The following is a 17,241-nucleotide window of genomic DNA, read 5'->3' as shown; positions in this document are numbered from 1 at the left end:
CTTCTAAATGGAATACAATTTCTATTATTTGCAGTTTTTCTAACAACTAATCAACATCAGCAACAATAGTTTGGACTTATTGAAAGACAATCTTTGTCCAACTTTATTTGTTAATGCACATACAAAGAAAAGGTATTAGTACATAATTGTTCATAAATATTTTTCTTGTAGTACACCAGAACATATCATTTTCACAAAAATAATTAAAAAAAAAAACAATAAAATAAAATTAAATACATTTGTTTTCTTTCCTAACAAAACGAGATGATAATGATGACGTCAAATTCATTTTAGATTATCGTACTCCAAACCGTACTGCTTATCACAGAATTCTCGTGCACAAAGTAAACGAACGAACCTGAAGCTGATCACTTGATCATAGCGAAATCAAATAAGTTTCAGTTCGAAACGAAGATCCAACCAACTTGGTTCTCTGCGCCGTGCCCGACAAATTTGTTTAACACGTGGGGTGCTTATTTGATATACTAAATTGTTTACTGTGCTAGTGCTCGAATTTGAGACCAAAAAAAGGCGATTATCAAAATAATTACATTTAATAAAAATTGATTAAAGTGAAACGAGAATATACATTTTCTTGATGTTGGGAAATCAAAAGGTGTTAGTGATCGGCAATGGAGGCCGAGAGCATGCAATTTGCTGGAAATTATCCAAAAGTGCAAAAGTAGAAAAAGTTTATGTGTTGCCCGGTAGTGATGGAATACAACAAGTGAATAAGTGCGAAAATGTTAAGAATGTTGATATAAAGGATTTTAAGGTAATTCAAATTATGATACAATTCTTAATTGGTACAAATCAGTATAAAACTTTGAATACAATTTTAATACATCATGCATCTCGTATATAAATTCATTCTATAAGAAAAATGTGTAGGCAGAGGCTGAGGCTTGTAGCCAGTAGTTTGAGCGGAGGTAGAACCTTAAAAACCGATATATTGTTTCTTAGTCTTACATGGAAGATTTATGTAAAATTTAGATACAAATATAATATAATATAATATAATATAATAATATTATTATTTAAATGTCTTCAGCTATAGCAATGCACAAAACACATAATCAGGCAATATTTTGAATTCATATTTTGTGTCATTCAAACATAATGAATGGAGGTAGAAGGGCATGTAATATTATGTGCACCCATATAAAGTTGTCAGTGCTACTGGTTTTATTGTATCAATAAAACAAATAGAGTTATTAATTGTCATAAAAAAATTTCATCGTCGGATCAACAAATTATATGCTGATGTAAAAAATTGTAAAATGTAGAAAATAAAATAGAATACTCTTTGAATCAATACATAGAATTTAATAATGTATATTCCAATTCATTTTGCTTTAATGCAATACAATTTGAAATACTAAATTATTACAAATCGAAAAAAAAATAAAAAAAAGCAAATAATAAAGAAAGTTACACCACAAAGAATTATTTATGTATACGACAAAATATGAACATGTACAAAAAGGCTTTGTTTAAACTAAAATATCGGTTGACTTTTTTAGAAGCAGCTACGAACATAATTTTACAATTTTATATTAGATTCACTTCAAGGGCGGATCCAGCTTTTTAATCAGGGGGGGGGGGGGGTCCAGCACTTTACATATAGACGAGTTTTTACTAACGCTTAAAAATGTTCTTTAAAGAAGGCTAACAAAATTTAAATAAAATTATGTGCATCTTAACCTTAAATATACACATTTCAAGGGCTAAAGTGACAACTTTAGTTATTTAATTATTTTAGAACGCTATTGTCCAGCAAGGTATAGGCTAACTATTTATTGTAGCAGACTTTGTTCATATGAAAGCATTCCAGGATTTTAACAGTTTTCTAAATATGCCATATTTAAGGGGAAAACACAATAGTTTTTGCTTTCTTCCAAAAAAAAAATATATTCTTTTTTGTTGCCATTTATAGTACGTTTCCACCAAAAAATAATCCGAGATTTAAGGCAAATGATTTAAAATAAATCATGAGGTGTTTCCACCAAAGAAAAAGGAGATTAATTTGACGTTGTCATAACAACCAATCGTAATTAGTTTTATTTTATTCTTGAACCTATGTATTTATTATTTTTGTATACTTGCATTTTATTTCGTTTTTGATTTCTTTCGTTTTCGTTTTTGAGTTGTTTAGTGTTTATTGTCGGTTCAACAGTTATTCTCCGAAACAAAAGTTTGTTTGATTTGACAAACTAATGTTTCCAAGTAGATTTCAATGAGTTTTATTTGAAATCTTCATTTGAGGAGATTAAATTTTGTATTGTAAATCTGTGAGATTTCAAGGAGATTTGTGACAAATCTAGCTAAATCTCGGTTTAGTGCCCGGTGGAAACGTAGTATTATATTAATGCGAAAAAACCTACACAAATTCAAAAACCCAGAAAAACTACAAAAAATCAAAAAAATGAAAATACTCTGTTGTCAAGAACTGTCTGTTTTTTTTTGTACGTAGTTTTTTCGAACTCAATTTTTGAGAGTTTATTATTACTATCGCTACCAGTCGGCTTACTCGTAAATTGGAGCTGATTCTTCATCTTTACAACATTAAAATTTAAGAGAGAAAAATGTTTGGTTCTTGAATTTAAGGAAATAGGTGCATTTAAGTACATAATTTCTCTGAATATAAAATAAAAACAAACTAAGAAGAAACTTTTGTGTGGCAGCCACAAACTACACGTTTCAGAATCTCTTTTCACTTCAGTTCTCAAGAGATTTAAAGCTTTTATATTAATAGATATTACCAATTACATAGTTTAACAAAAGTGTCACTTTTGCTGTTTTTGGGACAATTATATTCTTGAAACTCGTGTTTAAATCTGAGTTCTTGAAGATCTAAAGCAAATTCCCTTAAAAATGTAGACTTCTTTAATTTGTTACGACCTTAAAAGTTTTATTAAACAGAAAATTAATTTTGAAAGAAATGAATTGCCCGCATTAAATGCATTACAAAAAATAATGACATTTCCGATCATCAAAAATCATCATCAATTTGAAAATTTGACAATCGATAAGAGATTGCATGGAAGACGAGATTATTGAAATCTGATTAAGTTCTTGAGAAAATTTGAAAACAAAATAACGGCTTTATGAGGGGTACCCTTCTGGAGCAATACCAAAAAATGTTTTTCTTTTAAAAAGAAGCTGAAAAAATCTATCGGTTCATTTCTGAAAAAATTGAAAAATTTGTATGGGGACTGCTATTATTTTTAGTATTAAAACATGAAAGTTTCAATCGGCACAGTGGTTTATGCTTTAGGGGCCAGGACAGACATATAGACGGATGGAATGGGACTCACTTTTTTTGAATTTTCTAACATCGTAACGTCATGTTTGATTCGAATTTTGTTACGAATGCAATACTTGCATAGTTCCTATGTGTCGCAAGTAAAAATCACTTTAATGTTCACTATTTATGTGCATACAAAATAAGATGGAGTTGAAGGCTAGTTTCAGGAATTAAAAGGGTACTTAATATAAAATTGAAGATCTCTTATTCAAGATTTCTTTTTAAAAATATGAATATTTGCTCTTTTTCGTAGAAACAAATTTTATGAAAATAATTTAAAGCATTACTCAAATTACAAAAACTTTAAATGTTTTCGACAAACAAACCAATTTTTGGTGAATTTCGTTAAATTACTAACAAGTCTTTACTTACACAACCGAACTGCATAAGCTTTATGGCTCCTATGACCCCCCCTCCCTGGATTGTCCGTTGATCAAAATTTAATGAATTCGTTTTTGGAATTTTTTTCGTCTTGCATATTTCAAGAACTAGAGGAGATATCAACTTCAAATACATTTTGTTATGCAGATAATAAGATGCAGAAAGAACTTTTCAAAAAACTGTGTGATGATTTTTTTACTATTGCAATTCAAAATAAGGGAACATTTTGGTTAACCCAAAATATGTCACGAATCAATAACGCTAGCGACTTCAATCTAATTTTTACGTGATATTATAATTTTGAAAAAAAAAATTCAATCACACGTTTTTTGTATACACCAAAAACCTGAAAAAAAAATATTTCAAAAATCGAACTGACAGCTTTTATACAAAAAAAAAACCTAAAAAAAATTACTAAAAGTTGGTAAACATTTTTTTTTAATGAAATATTTTTTCAATAATTTAAGATATTGGCTTCAAACTAATTTCCTCTTATAAAAAAAACTTTCGGTAACATTTTTATTTCCAACAGTCCGTTTTATCGTGAAAATTACAAATAAAAATAATAAAAATTGGGTAGCGCAACAATCCGTTGTGAACCAGGGCCTAGTGACTTACAACTCTCAACCATTCCCGTGTGCGAGTACTGTTGTCAGAAATGGAAGGGACCTTTAAGGCCGAATCCGAACCGCTAATGTGAGAAAGCACTTTTCATGACAAGAATTACTCTTGAAGGATTTGTCAATTCCTCGCAAGAGCCAGTACCCGCGAAATTTTTTTTTAAAATTAAAGTGGCACAGGTAGGGATTAAACCCAAGACCCCTTGCATGGAAGTCCAACGCACTAACCATCATGCCGCGGGTACTATCTACGCATATACACATAATTGGAAAAAATCGATGGTCGACTGATATTAAAATCAAACTTATTTCATTATGTGCAAAGCATTCATTCTAACTTTTAGTTATTTTTTGGAAAAATTCAATTTAAAAGTCTTTTTTACAAAATAGGAAAACATACAACAACAAACTGATATGAAACGGGTTTCGATTAAAGTATAAGGAGAACTAGGAATGATATTGATTTCAAATTATGTATCTTACCCAAAATATTGTTTTTATTATTTTTTTTTTTAAGTTTTAGACAAATCGACAGGCGGGTACGGATGGGAAGTTATCGGTGTGGGTCACATCCCAACTCTTTTTCTAATAAGTATATTATTAAAAATAAAATACCTGATTGGGTCGCGGAATATTACTCAAGTATCCAAAAAAATCTATTTAACGATATTTCATGTATTTTCAAATGTACCTGCAAAAAAAAGTTTAAACAAACTTTGGTTTACTAATTTTTTTCTCGAAAAATGTTGAAGCGTTTTTTTTTTCAATTAATTTTGCATACACTTTTTAAATTTTGTCTTAAAAACACTTTTGCTATTGGGTTATTTAGTGATTATTAAATATATGTATGTACATACATTGTACATTTGAATTTCGTTTAAAAATGTTGGCCCCTTTTTGAGATATCAAATTTTGAAAAAAAAATTATATTTACTTAAGAAGATGAAATATTTGATTGTTACCAGTCGAATTGTTTTTTCCTGAACACCGATTATTTTTAATAAATATGATTTAAAATCATGAAAATGAAATTTTTATTTAAAATCATGAAAATGAAAATAAAATAAACCAGCATAGGTGTTCATATATGCGTTTCGCCCCGATGTAATGGTTGGGCTCATCAGAAGATGACCATTACACCTTGTCTTGACGCATATTTTCTCGAATAAATCGAGACTCCATATAATTTATTTTTACTTAAAAATCAAAAAAAATTTTGTTGAGAAAAGCCAAGTTAATAAAACAAATTTAATAAAATTGTATCCATTGATTTTTGAGAAATTCCGAATTTTCGATGTTTGAGAAATTTGAGAAATTGTATGGAGACTGTTAAACGCCTTACGCGAAAGTGGGCGACCCACATTTTCCGACTTCTCTACGATCGTAATGTAAAGTTTGATTAAAATCTCTAGTTTCAAATTTTGTAGGAATGTAATAATTGCCATACAGTTTTTATATGTCACAAGTAAAAATTGTGTGTACTTTTGGGAAGATAACTTATGTTTAGGAACGTTTACATTCCACCGGTATGTTATTTATTTTCAAAACTAATCATCGACACTTTAAATCAAACAATTAATTACTTTTACAACTAAGCTTACTTTGTATGCTAATATGAATAATACAGCGATACTGGTATTTTTCAAGAGTTTCTACGTTTTCAATGTTGAGTAACGGATGTTTGTTTGATCGAATAATCTGAAATGAGTAAGATCAATCGATTTGATAGTTTATTATGACTAGTTCTCTATATGTTCCTTTAATTTTCCATAGCACAATTCCAATTTTCTTTACTGTTGACATACATAAAGTGCATAAAAAACGAAAAAAAAACTATTTATTCACAATATTGTGCTTTGGCATCAACTTAGATTTCTTGTTTTTAACGACCATAAACTGTTGTCTAAGTAAGAAAAATACCTATTAACGAAAAAAGAATGTTCACATATTATCAAATTACTGGCAGAAATTGTTTTACGGTTATACCTATTTACAGAATTTAAGCTTGATTTTGTCTGCATAGGTTTTAATCGAAATTTTTTTTAAATTATCTGTTATTTTATTTTAAGCATATTTTAATTTTAAAAGAAAAAAAATATAATTTTACTTAAATGGGTAAAAATAAAAGCTTAACTCCATAAAAAAGAAAAACTCCAAAACTTTGTTAAAATAACGCCGATCTAAGATTTTACTAAATATTAGTTAAGAACGCAATTTCGATAATTTATAATGAAAAACTCCACATACAAAAGAAATGAGGATATGCTAAGGATGTAAATACACAAGATTTAGTAAAGCGGGTTCTTTCTTACATCGTTAAAAAAAGGACCCAAATGATGATGGACAAAAAATTGGGTCTCACATATTCAAATTCCTTTTTGCAAACAATTCCATTGAAATTCTAGAGTAGTCTTTTTTAAGTCCTGATTTAAACCTCTTAGACAATTTATGGGATATTGTTAAAAAGTCATTTTCTCTTTACTGTAGATGGCTGAATTATGTGTCCTTACTTACTTATTTAAGGTGGCGCTACAATCCTGTGTAAACAAGGGCCTCACCCAACAAACTTCTCCATCTAGCTCGGTCCCTAGCTGTTGGGTGAAGAAACCTTCCATGTGGGTGTGGATTCGAAGACTTTCCGGGGCGGAGCATTGGTTTCCATGCACTCTACGTCACCCAGCCATCTTAGTCGTTGGACTTTTACCCTTCTGGCTCAGTCTACGTTGCTGTACAGCCCGTACAGGTCGTCGTTCCATCTTCTCCTCCACTCCCTTTCGATGCATACGGGACCGTCGATCTGACGAAGAATTTTTCTCTCGAACCGACCCAAGGTGCTTTCATCCTCTTTTGTCATAGTCCATGCTTTTGCACCGTATAGCAGGACGGGATGATAAGGGTCTTATATAGCCATACTTTGGTCCCCCGAGAGAGGACTTTACCATTCAATTGCTTTCTCAGTCCAAAGAAACAGCGGTTAGCAAGAGTTATTCCGCGTTTGATCTCAGCGCTTGTGTTGTTTTCTGCAATTACAGCGGAGCCTAGGTAGACGAAGTTCTTGACTACCTCAAAGTTACGTTTGTCCATGGTGACGTTTTGACCAAGACGTCAAAAGCCCCATTGACATCACGCTGAGTTCTTCAGATCTTTTGAAAGATAGTGCCTCTAGTGTTGACGTGTGAGCTCTGCACTATTCTTTTAAGCACGATGTTAAAAAAAAATCACATGACAGCGCATCAGGATTATGTGTCCAGTTGGGTTATTTGAAATGTGAACAATTTTGTTTACAAACTGTGTTTTTATGTTAAATTATATTTACAAATATATTAATTATAAAAAGCAAAGAATTAAATTACTTAAACAAAGTAGTTGAAATGTAAATTTTTAAATAACTTATTATTTTTTAATTAAAAAAGATAATTGCCATTTCAGTTTAATAATATTTTACTAGGAGTTTGCATTTTTCTACCTACATAACTACTGAACCTAGATTAGCAAGATCGCCTCGGACGTTCTGATTAATATTATTTCTTGAATACTTTATTTCCATAAATAAAGTAAATAATAAATACATTCCTGCAAAGATAAAAGTAAATTCGAACAATAATTTGTTCACTACTATGTAAAAGTTCATAATCTTAGCCTTAACCTTAACTTAACTTTTCATTTGACTTGCAGGCAATTGTCAGTTGGTGCAAGACTAAAAACATTGACTTGGTCATAGTTGGACCAGAAGATCCACTCGCAAATGGGTTGGGTGATGCATTGCAAATCAATAACATTCGATGCTTTGGTCCAGGAAAGAGTGGAGCTAGAATAGAGTCTGATAAAAAATGGGCAAAGGATTTTATGATTCGGCATAGTATTCCAACAGCGCGTTTTGAGTCATTTACCGAAGCTGAAAAAGCAAAGGAATTTATCAATAGGTAATTACCTTAAATATACAATGTACATACATACATTTTCTTGAATATATAAATAAATTCAACAGCGCCTCTTACAATGCTCTTGTTGTAAAGGCAAGTGGATTGGCAGCTGGAAAAGGTGTTGTTGTAGCTAAAAATAAAGAAGAAGCTTGTGGTGCCGTTGACGAAATCTTAGGCCAAAAGAAATTTGGTAAAGCTGGGGAAGTCATTGTTATCGAAGAACTTTTAACGGGCGAAGAAATTTCTGTTCTCGCATTTGTCGACTCCAAAAATGTGTCCGTTATGCTTCCGGCTCAAGATCATAAGCGCCTTAAAGAAAACGACGAAGGACCGAACACCGGTGGCATGGGTGCATACTGTCCATGTCCGCTCATATCAAATAACGATATTGAAATTGTAAAAAAGGAAGTGTTACAAAAAGCCGTTGACAGCATTCGTTCTGAAGGAATTCAATACTGCGGTGTGCTATACGCTGGCATTATGTTAACTCAAAATGGTCCTATGGTGTTGGAATTCAACTGCCGCTTTGGTGATCCTGAAACGCAAGTCATACTACCACTTCTGAAAACTGATCTTTACGAAGTTATGAGTGCGTGTTGTGAGAATAAACTGAACGAATTGAATCTCGAATGGGAGAGTGATCTCAAAGCGGTTGGTGTTGTTATGGCCAGCGCTGGATACCCTGAAACTTCAACAAAGGGATGCATAATTGAAGGTAACGTTCATATTAAATAAAGACAAGTTCGTATGTTTTTTTTATTAATAAATGTATACCTTTTTTAGGAATTCCTGAAAATACTGCTCAAAAAATTGTATTTCACAGTGGTGTTGCTTTAAATGCGGCAAACCAACTAATCACAAACGGTGGTAGAGTGTTGATCGCAGTAGCCCTAGGCAACGATCTTAAAATAGCAGCACAAGAAGCTACTTCTATATGTCAAGGAATTAAATTTTCTGGCAAAGGATCACAATTCCGTACCGATATTGCACAGAAGGCCCTCAAATTGTAATAACTTAATCCAAATTTTGGTGAAGTAAAATTAAAGTTGTTATCATTTCGTATCATATTAGAACAAAAATTGCTTCATTTATTTTCAACAACTCATTTACAATATTGAAAACCTCTGACATAAGGAAATAAAAACGATACAAAACAATACAGCCCTTAATTTTTGTTTTGTAAAGTTATTATAATATTCAAAGATCAATACATACTTCAATTGATTTTACGTCAAAAAAGTGAGCAAGTCAGTAAAAATATTCGAGTAATTTATTTTTATTTTGGGAGAATGTAAAAGACATCTTTTTGCTAACCTTCTACTATCTTCTTAATCGTGTCGAATTTGTATGTAGCAACAATAAAGTTCTTATCGGTCGCTAGCTTTTTTAATTTGATCAGAATTTTTATAGTGATCGCGTGCGTGATATCTTCTACCGGATAAAGTCAAATCTTGTCTTCTACCGGGTAAAGTAAAGTCTAACATCAAAGTTTACTCTTCCAACCGCAAACTATCATATTTTCTCTATGCATGCAATTCTAATCAATAAAATATTATCTTTCATTTCCGATTGCGTCTGATGAAGGCAATCTCTATCGTATAGAGAAAGTGGCGTTGATATTGATGCTGGGGATGATTTAGTCCAAAGAATTAAACCACTATGCCGTGGTACCCATCGGCTCGGTGTCATTGGGGGTTTAGGAGGTTTTGGTGGACTTTTTAGTCTTAACAAGGTTTGTAAAAATTAACTTGCTTGAACACATGAACGTGATGCTCTTAGTTTTTATAATTTTTTCTATATTAATACTTTAAATTTAATATGAGTCTTTAAACACAAACGAATACCATAAGACTTAGTCCCGGTATTATGAGCGCATATAACCCATCTTTTTATAAAGATGAACTTCCTCAAAGGGTCGAGCCATAAACATGTTTTTAGATAAAAATTGACTTGGAAAGCTTAGAAGGGTCGAAAGCTTCATATTATTCTCTGAATAGAAAATTCGAATTATCGAAGTAATATCAAATTTGACCGGAACTAGTTAGAAGGAAATGTTTGCTCCTTGATTTAAATGATTTTTTATAAATTACATTTTGACTTAACTTAAACGGTTTAGTCGGCTTAAATAGTACGTCGCGTTCAGTGTGTTCAAGGACGAAAGGAAAAAAGTAAATTTATTTTTGTTTTGATATTCACTAACAGCTACCCTACAAAAACCCTGTTCTATGCGAAGCCACTAACGGTGTCGGTTCTAAAATAAAAGTTGCCTTAGAAAACCAAATGTATGAGAGCATAGGTTGTGATTTACTGGCAATGTGTGTCAATGATGTTTTAGAAAGTGGAGCTGAACCAGTAGCTTTCCTGGATTATATAGCTTGTGGAAAACTTCAAGTGCCAGTGGCCGCACAAATTGTGAAAGGCATAGCCGAAGGATGTCGAGTTTCCAATTGCGCTCTTCTGGGTATGTTTTTGTAAATCAATATAGCCTACTCTCATCTGATCCGGAACTGGCCAATAACTAAAACTTGAGAAAAATGCATTTCAGTAAATTGTTGTCACAGTTAATCGTAATCGAATCTTGATCAGATTTTGGGGAATCTTATGTCCTATCGTATTCGTTATTATTAATTGTATATTCTCTAAACAGGAGGTGAAACAGCAGAAATGCCTTCAGTTTACGAAGTGGGAAAATACGATATTGCTGGTTATTGCTTAGCCATTCTTGAAGACGGGTCGGAACTTCCAAGGTATGATAGATACGCTCCTGGAGATTTGGTTATAGGACTGCAATCAAGTGGTCTCCACTGTGCAGGCTTTGATAAAATCTATAATGCGCTACAAAATAAAGGACTGAGTTTTAGTGAAAAATCAAGCTTTGGAGATCAAAGTAAAACATTAGGTGCTTTATTCATTTTATATTTAAAAAAAAATATAAAACTAAAAGGTTTTTTTTAATCTATAAGGTCAACAACTAGCATGTCCAACACGCATCTATGTGAGTGATGTACTTCCATTACTTAATACAGGCTCAGTAAAGGCCATTGCTCACATTAACTCAAGCTTGGAAGAGGGTCTTGCAAAACTTTCCAAAGACAACTTTAATTTAGAACTTGATTTTAAAAAATTTAACATTCCTGAAGTATATGGATGGCTTACATCAAAGCTTGAAATATGTGAAAATACTCTATTGAAAAACTTCAACTGTGGCCTTGGAATGGTTTTGGTTGTATCCAAGGAATGCACTGAATGGCAGAAAATCTCATGCGCCAGTTTGATTGGCAAAATCAGTGCCACAAATTCTGCCAGTTTAATTAAAATCTTAAATTTTGGATTGGCTCTGAATAATGCATCGAAATCAAAGAATAATAAAGAAAACTTAATAGAAGTTTCCAAATGCGTGTGCACAGACATTGAAGCCGATAAGAGCAAGAGATTGCAAAAAGAAAATCCACAAAAAGCTGAATCGTTTACAACACAGGGCGGGAAACGACTTACACGAGTTCCCAAGACTTTTAAAGACCCAATATTGATAATGGGCACAGATGGCTGTGGAACTAAAATTAAAATAGCCCAAGAAACAAAACTCAATTCAACAGTTGGTATTGATTTAGTGGCCATGTGTGTGAATGATATTCTTTGCAATGGAGCTGAGCCGTTGACTTTTTCCTCATACTTTGCATGCGGAGATTTAAACCGAACGCTTTTTAATGACATAATGACAGGCATAGTGAGTGGATCACAAAAAGCCAATAGCAGTATAATTGGTAAGTAATGAGGTTTGGGTTATTTAACTAAATTTGTACATCCAATGGTATTCTTTATATTTGAAAAGAAAGTTATCTTATATAGATATGGCCACTTATACAGAAAGATGGTTTATAAATCGTTATTCTTATTTCAGACATACACTCCGTTGAAGTTCCTCTTCTATACGAACCCAATGCATATGATCTTGCTGGATTCTCACTTGGAATTGCTGAAAATGATTTAATCCTTCCAAGAACCAATGAACTATGCGAAGGAGATTCTATTATTGGTTTACCCTCTAGTGGGGTTCATAGCAATGGTTTCAGTTTGGTTCATGCAGTCATGAAAGTAGCTGGAGTAAACTTTTTTGACATCGCGCCATTTAGTGGAAAGACTTATGGTAAAGAGGAATTAATTTAAATTGTTAAGAATATTCATTTATGTTTTATTCATTTTAGGTGAAGAATTTTTAGCTCCAACGGAAATTTACGTAAACGCAATAGCTCCACTTCTCTCAAAGGGCATAATTAAAGCCTTGGCACATATAACAGGTGGCGGTTTCATCGAAAACATTCCTAGAATACTTACCAAAGACCTTGGTGTTCGTATCTGTGCGAAATCATTTGTGATACCACCCGTTTTTGCATGGATAGCAGCAAAGGGCCGCGTAACAAGTTACGAGATGTTGCGCACTTACAATTGTGGAATTGGAATGATTCTAGTTGTCGATCCAAAATACGAAGCAGATTTTTTGCAACTTCTACGTTTCACTCACCGAGCAACAAAAATCGGAATGGTAGTCAAAAAATCTGCCAATACTCCTCAAGTGGTGGTTGAAAATTTTGATGATTGCCTACTTAGCACACAACGACTTTTAGGACTTCCACGCAAAAGAGTTGCCGTCCTTATCTCAGGTTCTGGATCAAACTTACAAGCGCTTATCGACGCAAGTAGAAATTCTGCTATGGGCTTGCTAAGCGATATAGTGTTGGTTATTTCGAACAAAGAAGGCGTCTATGGACTAGAACGAGCAGCTAAATCAAGTATTCCTACCGTAGTTTTGTCTCATAGGAAATTTAAAGACAGAGAACAGTTTGATTTGGAAATGTCGAAAGAGTTAGAAAAACAAAAAGTGGATATAATTTGTTGTGCTGGATTCATGCGAATTTTATCAGAAGGTTTTGTTAAGAAATGGAAGGGCAAACTAATAAACATACACCCATCACTTTTGCCAAAACATACAGGCTTGCATGTTCAACAGAAAGCAATTGATGCCGGTGACTTGGAATCTGGATGCACGGTTCACTTTATCGATGAGGTAAGAATAAGACTGCACTTGGATTTTTTATTGTTTGGCTTATTTAAATATTTAAAACAGGGCGTCGATACAGGACCAATAATTGTCCAAGAAAGGGTTCCAATACTACCTGAGGATACAGCAGAAACATTGACACAGAGAATTCTTAAAGCCGAACACTATGCTTTCCCACAAGCTTTGAGGCTTGTAGCAACAGGTACTGTTGGATTAGACAAAAATGGACATTTAATAAGAAGAACGTAGATTAATTGAAATAAATACTATTAAAGAAAAGCAATATAATATAGCAAGTTATTAATAATGTGTTATACTTTCTTTGCTGCCTATCCAACGGAATATCGTCTGTTTGTTATCGTCTATAGGAATTGGGATTTAGGAAGGTAAGAATATCTAGATATCTGGAACCAAACGTAGTCAATAGATATTTTGTAGCTGACCAGATGTGTTTCTTTGGCCTAAACTTAAATGTAATCTTTTACATAAGGGGCCAGTTATAGCTATCAGTAAAATGCATCAGTAAAATTTGAAACAGGAGGAATTTGAAATGTTTTACTGATGAGCGATCATAGCAATCAGTAAACTTACGTCATTAAATTAAATGTCACTTTGAAGTTTCTATTTGAAGAGTTCGTTTTGTTATTCATTTGTTTGTTATCGTTTGTGCTTCTGTGAAATTAAGTTGATCTTATCATGGGTCGTGCAAAAAATAAACAAAATTTATTGATTGCAACAGCTTTGTGTATAATAAATAAAAGATCTTCTCAAAAAATACGACGCTTTCAAGTACACCCGCTTTTCCATGCTCGGAAGATACATGGCGAATATTTTTCACTTATTGAGAGACTCGAGTTGTTCCCAATTAAGTTTTTTGAGTACTTTCGGATGATTTGTTTTGCTAGGAAAATGTTGTTTACTTTCGATCATAACATCGAGCTTCGCGCCTCAGACAATTTTTTTGCTGTTGCTTTCATCATCATCATCATTTTTAATGATGTGATCGGAACAGCAAAAAATTGAAACACGAACAATAAAACGAAATGGAATTTCTTTTGACTTTTGGCAGTCAGCTGTTCAGTAAAATGAAATTTCATCATTAAAAAAATTAAAATGGATTTATAAATTAAATAAAACTTTAAATGCATTGTTTCTTTTTGAAAAAAATACTTCAATATAGGATTCATCTTATTGCATCAATCTTTTGTTAGAAATAAATCTATAACACGCTCAAAAACTAAAAACAAAAATTTTACTGATGGATTTTACTGATAGCTATAACCGGCCCCTAATACAAAAGGTTTGTTCCGAAGATTTTTGGTCAGAAATTGGGCGAATTTATTGTGACTACAGGTCAAAATTTAAACAGCTTTGTGAATGCAAAATTACTCTACAAAGCTCTAGTCAATCCGGAACTGAGAATTGAGATATTAATAAAAAATACAAATGTATAAAATAGGAAACATTTGTTTTTTGAGAACTTGAAATAATGTTTAATAAAATCAGATATAAAATTTAATATGAGTGATTAATATTTAAATACTGAACGATTCTTTTTGAATTTTTGTGTCCTTAAGCCTAGTACATACTTGTGAACCATCTCGTGAACCCGTGCATCTGATAGTGAAACTTCAAAATCAGTGTCCACTAACTTCAAAACCGAGATTTGACAGGTTCAGACAACATAGGGTAGTATTCACATGAGCACGACCAACGAATGAATTACAAAATATGAGTTTATATACGTTTGAATACATATTTCCACACAAATTCTTAATAAAACGATAGCAATATAGTTTCTATTTGATTTTTGATGCATACTTTTACTTTTCAATATCATATATTAATAAATTTATCAAAAAAAATCTATTCATCGCGAAAAAAAGTAGTTGATACGAACTGTAAAACTTTATTCGCGTTCCACATTATCCACACTCGCAACGAATAAAATAATCACGCGTACTAAACCTAAGAAAATCATTCTTGTCTTCATTCTTGTCAAAGTCAAACTTCATTCCCGAAGAATTAAAAACTCTCATATGAAAGAAATGTCAAAATCGGCGAATATTTGTCCATTCTTTGGTCGTGTTCATGTGAATGGTGCGTAAGGGACTTTATTCGCAGTCAACTGAAAAAACGCTCTATATGTACTATATATGTTTTTGGGGTACTACATTCTATAAAAGTAATTTTAAACGGGACAACTAATTAGTTTTTCAAGTGTGATAAACTTTAAATTCGGAACCTTGCTTCACTAACCTGTATTTTGAATTCATCGTAGGAAAACTACCAAAAATATAATTGTCTACAAAATGCTCTTCAGGCAAATCCATCTTGAATTGTATTTTATATTTTAAAAAAGTATTACTTGTTGCTTTTCGAATTTGACAAGGAACCCTTTTATATTAAACATCAAATCGAATGTTTCGGAAAGTAAATTGATCACAGAGTAATAAAGTTCAGCTTTAAGTTGAATACAAAAATTATATATAGCTTAATTTTGACATAACTGAAATTGAGTGTATAGATAGGGAAACGTCAAAATCAGTGTCCACTAACTTCAAAGCCGAGATTTGACAGGTTCAGACAACATAGGGCAGTATTCACATAAGCACGACCAACGAACGACGAATGAATTACAAAATATGAGTTTATATACGTTTGAAGACATATTTCCACACAAATTCTTAATTAAACGATAGCAATATAGTTTCTATTTCTAAAATTATATATAGCTTCATTTTGACATAACTGAAATTGAGTTTATAGATAGGGAATTTTTTCTTGACTAAGACGACAGTTATAGCTATCATTGAAATCCATCCGGAGAATTTTTTGAATCGACATTTGAAGGTGTTTTAATTTGAATAGAAATGAAAATTATATACTGATCGATCGTAAATAACACAAAGAATTTTTTTTTTTAAATAAAAAATGTAATTGCGCATTTAATTTTCTCTAAAAATATATTTTTCTATTTTCCGGACGGAAATTCATTTTCCTGAACAGCTGATACTTTTAGGCTAGGCGCGCACATGCAACTTTTAGTTTCGAAACTGTTTGGTTTCTAATCTGAGCACTATAGACTATAAGAGAGTCCGCGCACATGCAGAAACCATTCGGTCGCCCATTCGAGCAACTTTTTAGTTTGTGTTTTGACACAAATTAAACGATCACCCCAAACCAATTCCTTAGTTTGTGTCTCAAGGAATTTTAGGTAACTGCGCGCACTTTCAACTAAATCGTTGAACAATTTTCTTTAAGTGCAAGAGAGGAAAAAAATTAGGCAATGTTTTCCTTTCACAAAAAATTCTGAGGGAAGAGTACCACCTTACATCTCAATTTCACTAGTTTTCTCTTTAATACATTGATTGCGAAAATTTATTAGTTGCTTAAACCCATAAAAATGTCTGTACCCTACTAAGGTACACGTAACTGCGCGCACATGCAACGAAGTAGTTTCTTTCGTATGTTTGTATTAGTGCATTTCAGTCAAATGATTCTTTAAAGTGTGACGAGGTTAGTAGGATACTTCCAGACGCGCAGAATAATATATCCTTCTCGTAAGTTTGTTTTCATAATTCAATTCGCTACTTTTTAAACGTCAAATGTATTTATCTACTGAAAGGAGGTGTTTATTATTATTTGTAACTTTAAACAAAACATATTTTAATTTTTTTTTATTTTCAGATTATTATGTACTTCAATCATATCAAAGTGCGTCATCGTTTAAAAAATGGAATAAAGCGTAATCCCTCATCAAACGGTACAATTATTTCAAATGGAATTTTGCCTCTCACAAATAGGAATGTTACTGACGCTGTCGCCGTCGAATCCGAATGATATTAACCAAATTGCAAATGGAAATTTATACAATAAAAAGTAACATAAACAATACTGCAACGGAAAAGCAGCCACATGAGCAGAAGTATCAGGAAGAGGAAGATTCTA

The 17,241-nt window shown here is 32.3% G+C and overlaps 1 protein-coding gene across 1 annotated transcript; it reads left to right on the top strand.

Moving 5' to 3' along the window:
- Window positions 1-293: 293 nt before the first annotated feature.
- On the top strand, window positions 294-13,597 carry LOC129949530 (trifunctional purine biosynthetic protein adenosine-3). The gene is made up of 11 exons (XM_056061050.1): window positions 294-775; window positions 7,984-8,231; window positions 8,297-8,946; window positions 9,015-9,237; window positions 9,816-9,963; window positions 10,434-10,692; window positions 10,879-11,130; window positions 11,195-11,995; window positions 12,133-12,378; window positions 12,437-13,296; window positions 13,357-13,597. Exons 1-11 carry the CDS (start codon window positions 599-601, stop codon window positions 13,537-13,539), a joined length of 4,047 nt encoding a protein of 1,348 aa, XP_055917025.1. The 5' UTR covers window positions 294-598; the 3' UTR covers window positions 13,540-13,597.
- The last annotated feature ends 3,644 nt before the right edge of the window (window positions 13,598-17,241 follow it).

The sequence above is a fragment of the Eupeodes corollae genome, chromosome 3 (assembly GCF_945859685.1).
Source record: "Eupeodes corollae chromosome 3, idEupCoro1.1, whole genome shotgun sequence".
In the NCBI taxonomy this organism is placed as follows: Eukaryota; Metazoa; Arthropoda; class Insecta; order Diptera; family Syrphidae; genus Eupeodes; species Eupeodes corollae.
Note: the sequence above shows the minus strand (reverse complement) of the source record. Positions and strands in the feature narration are given on the sequence as shown.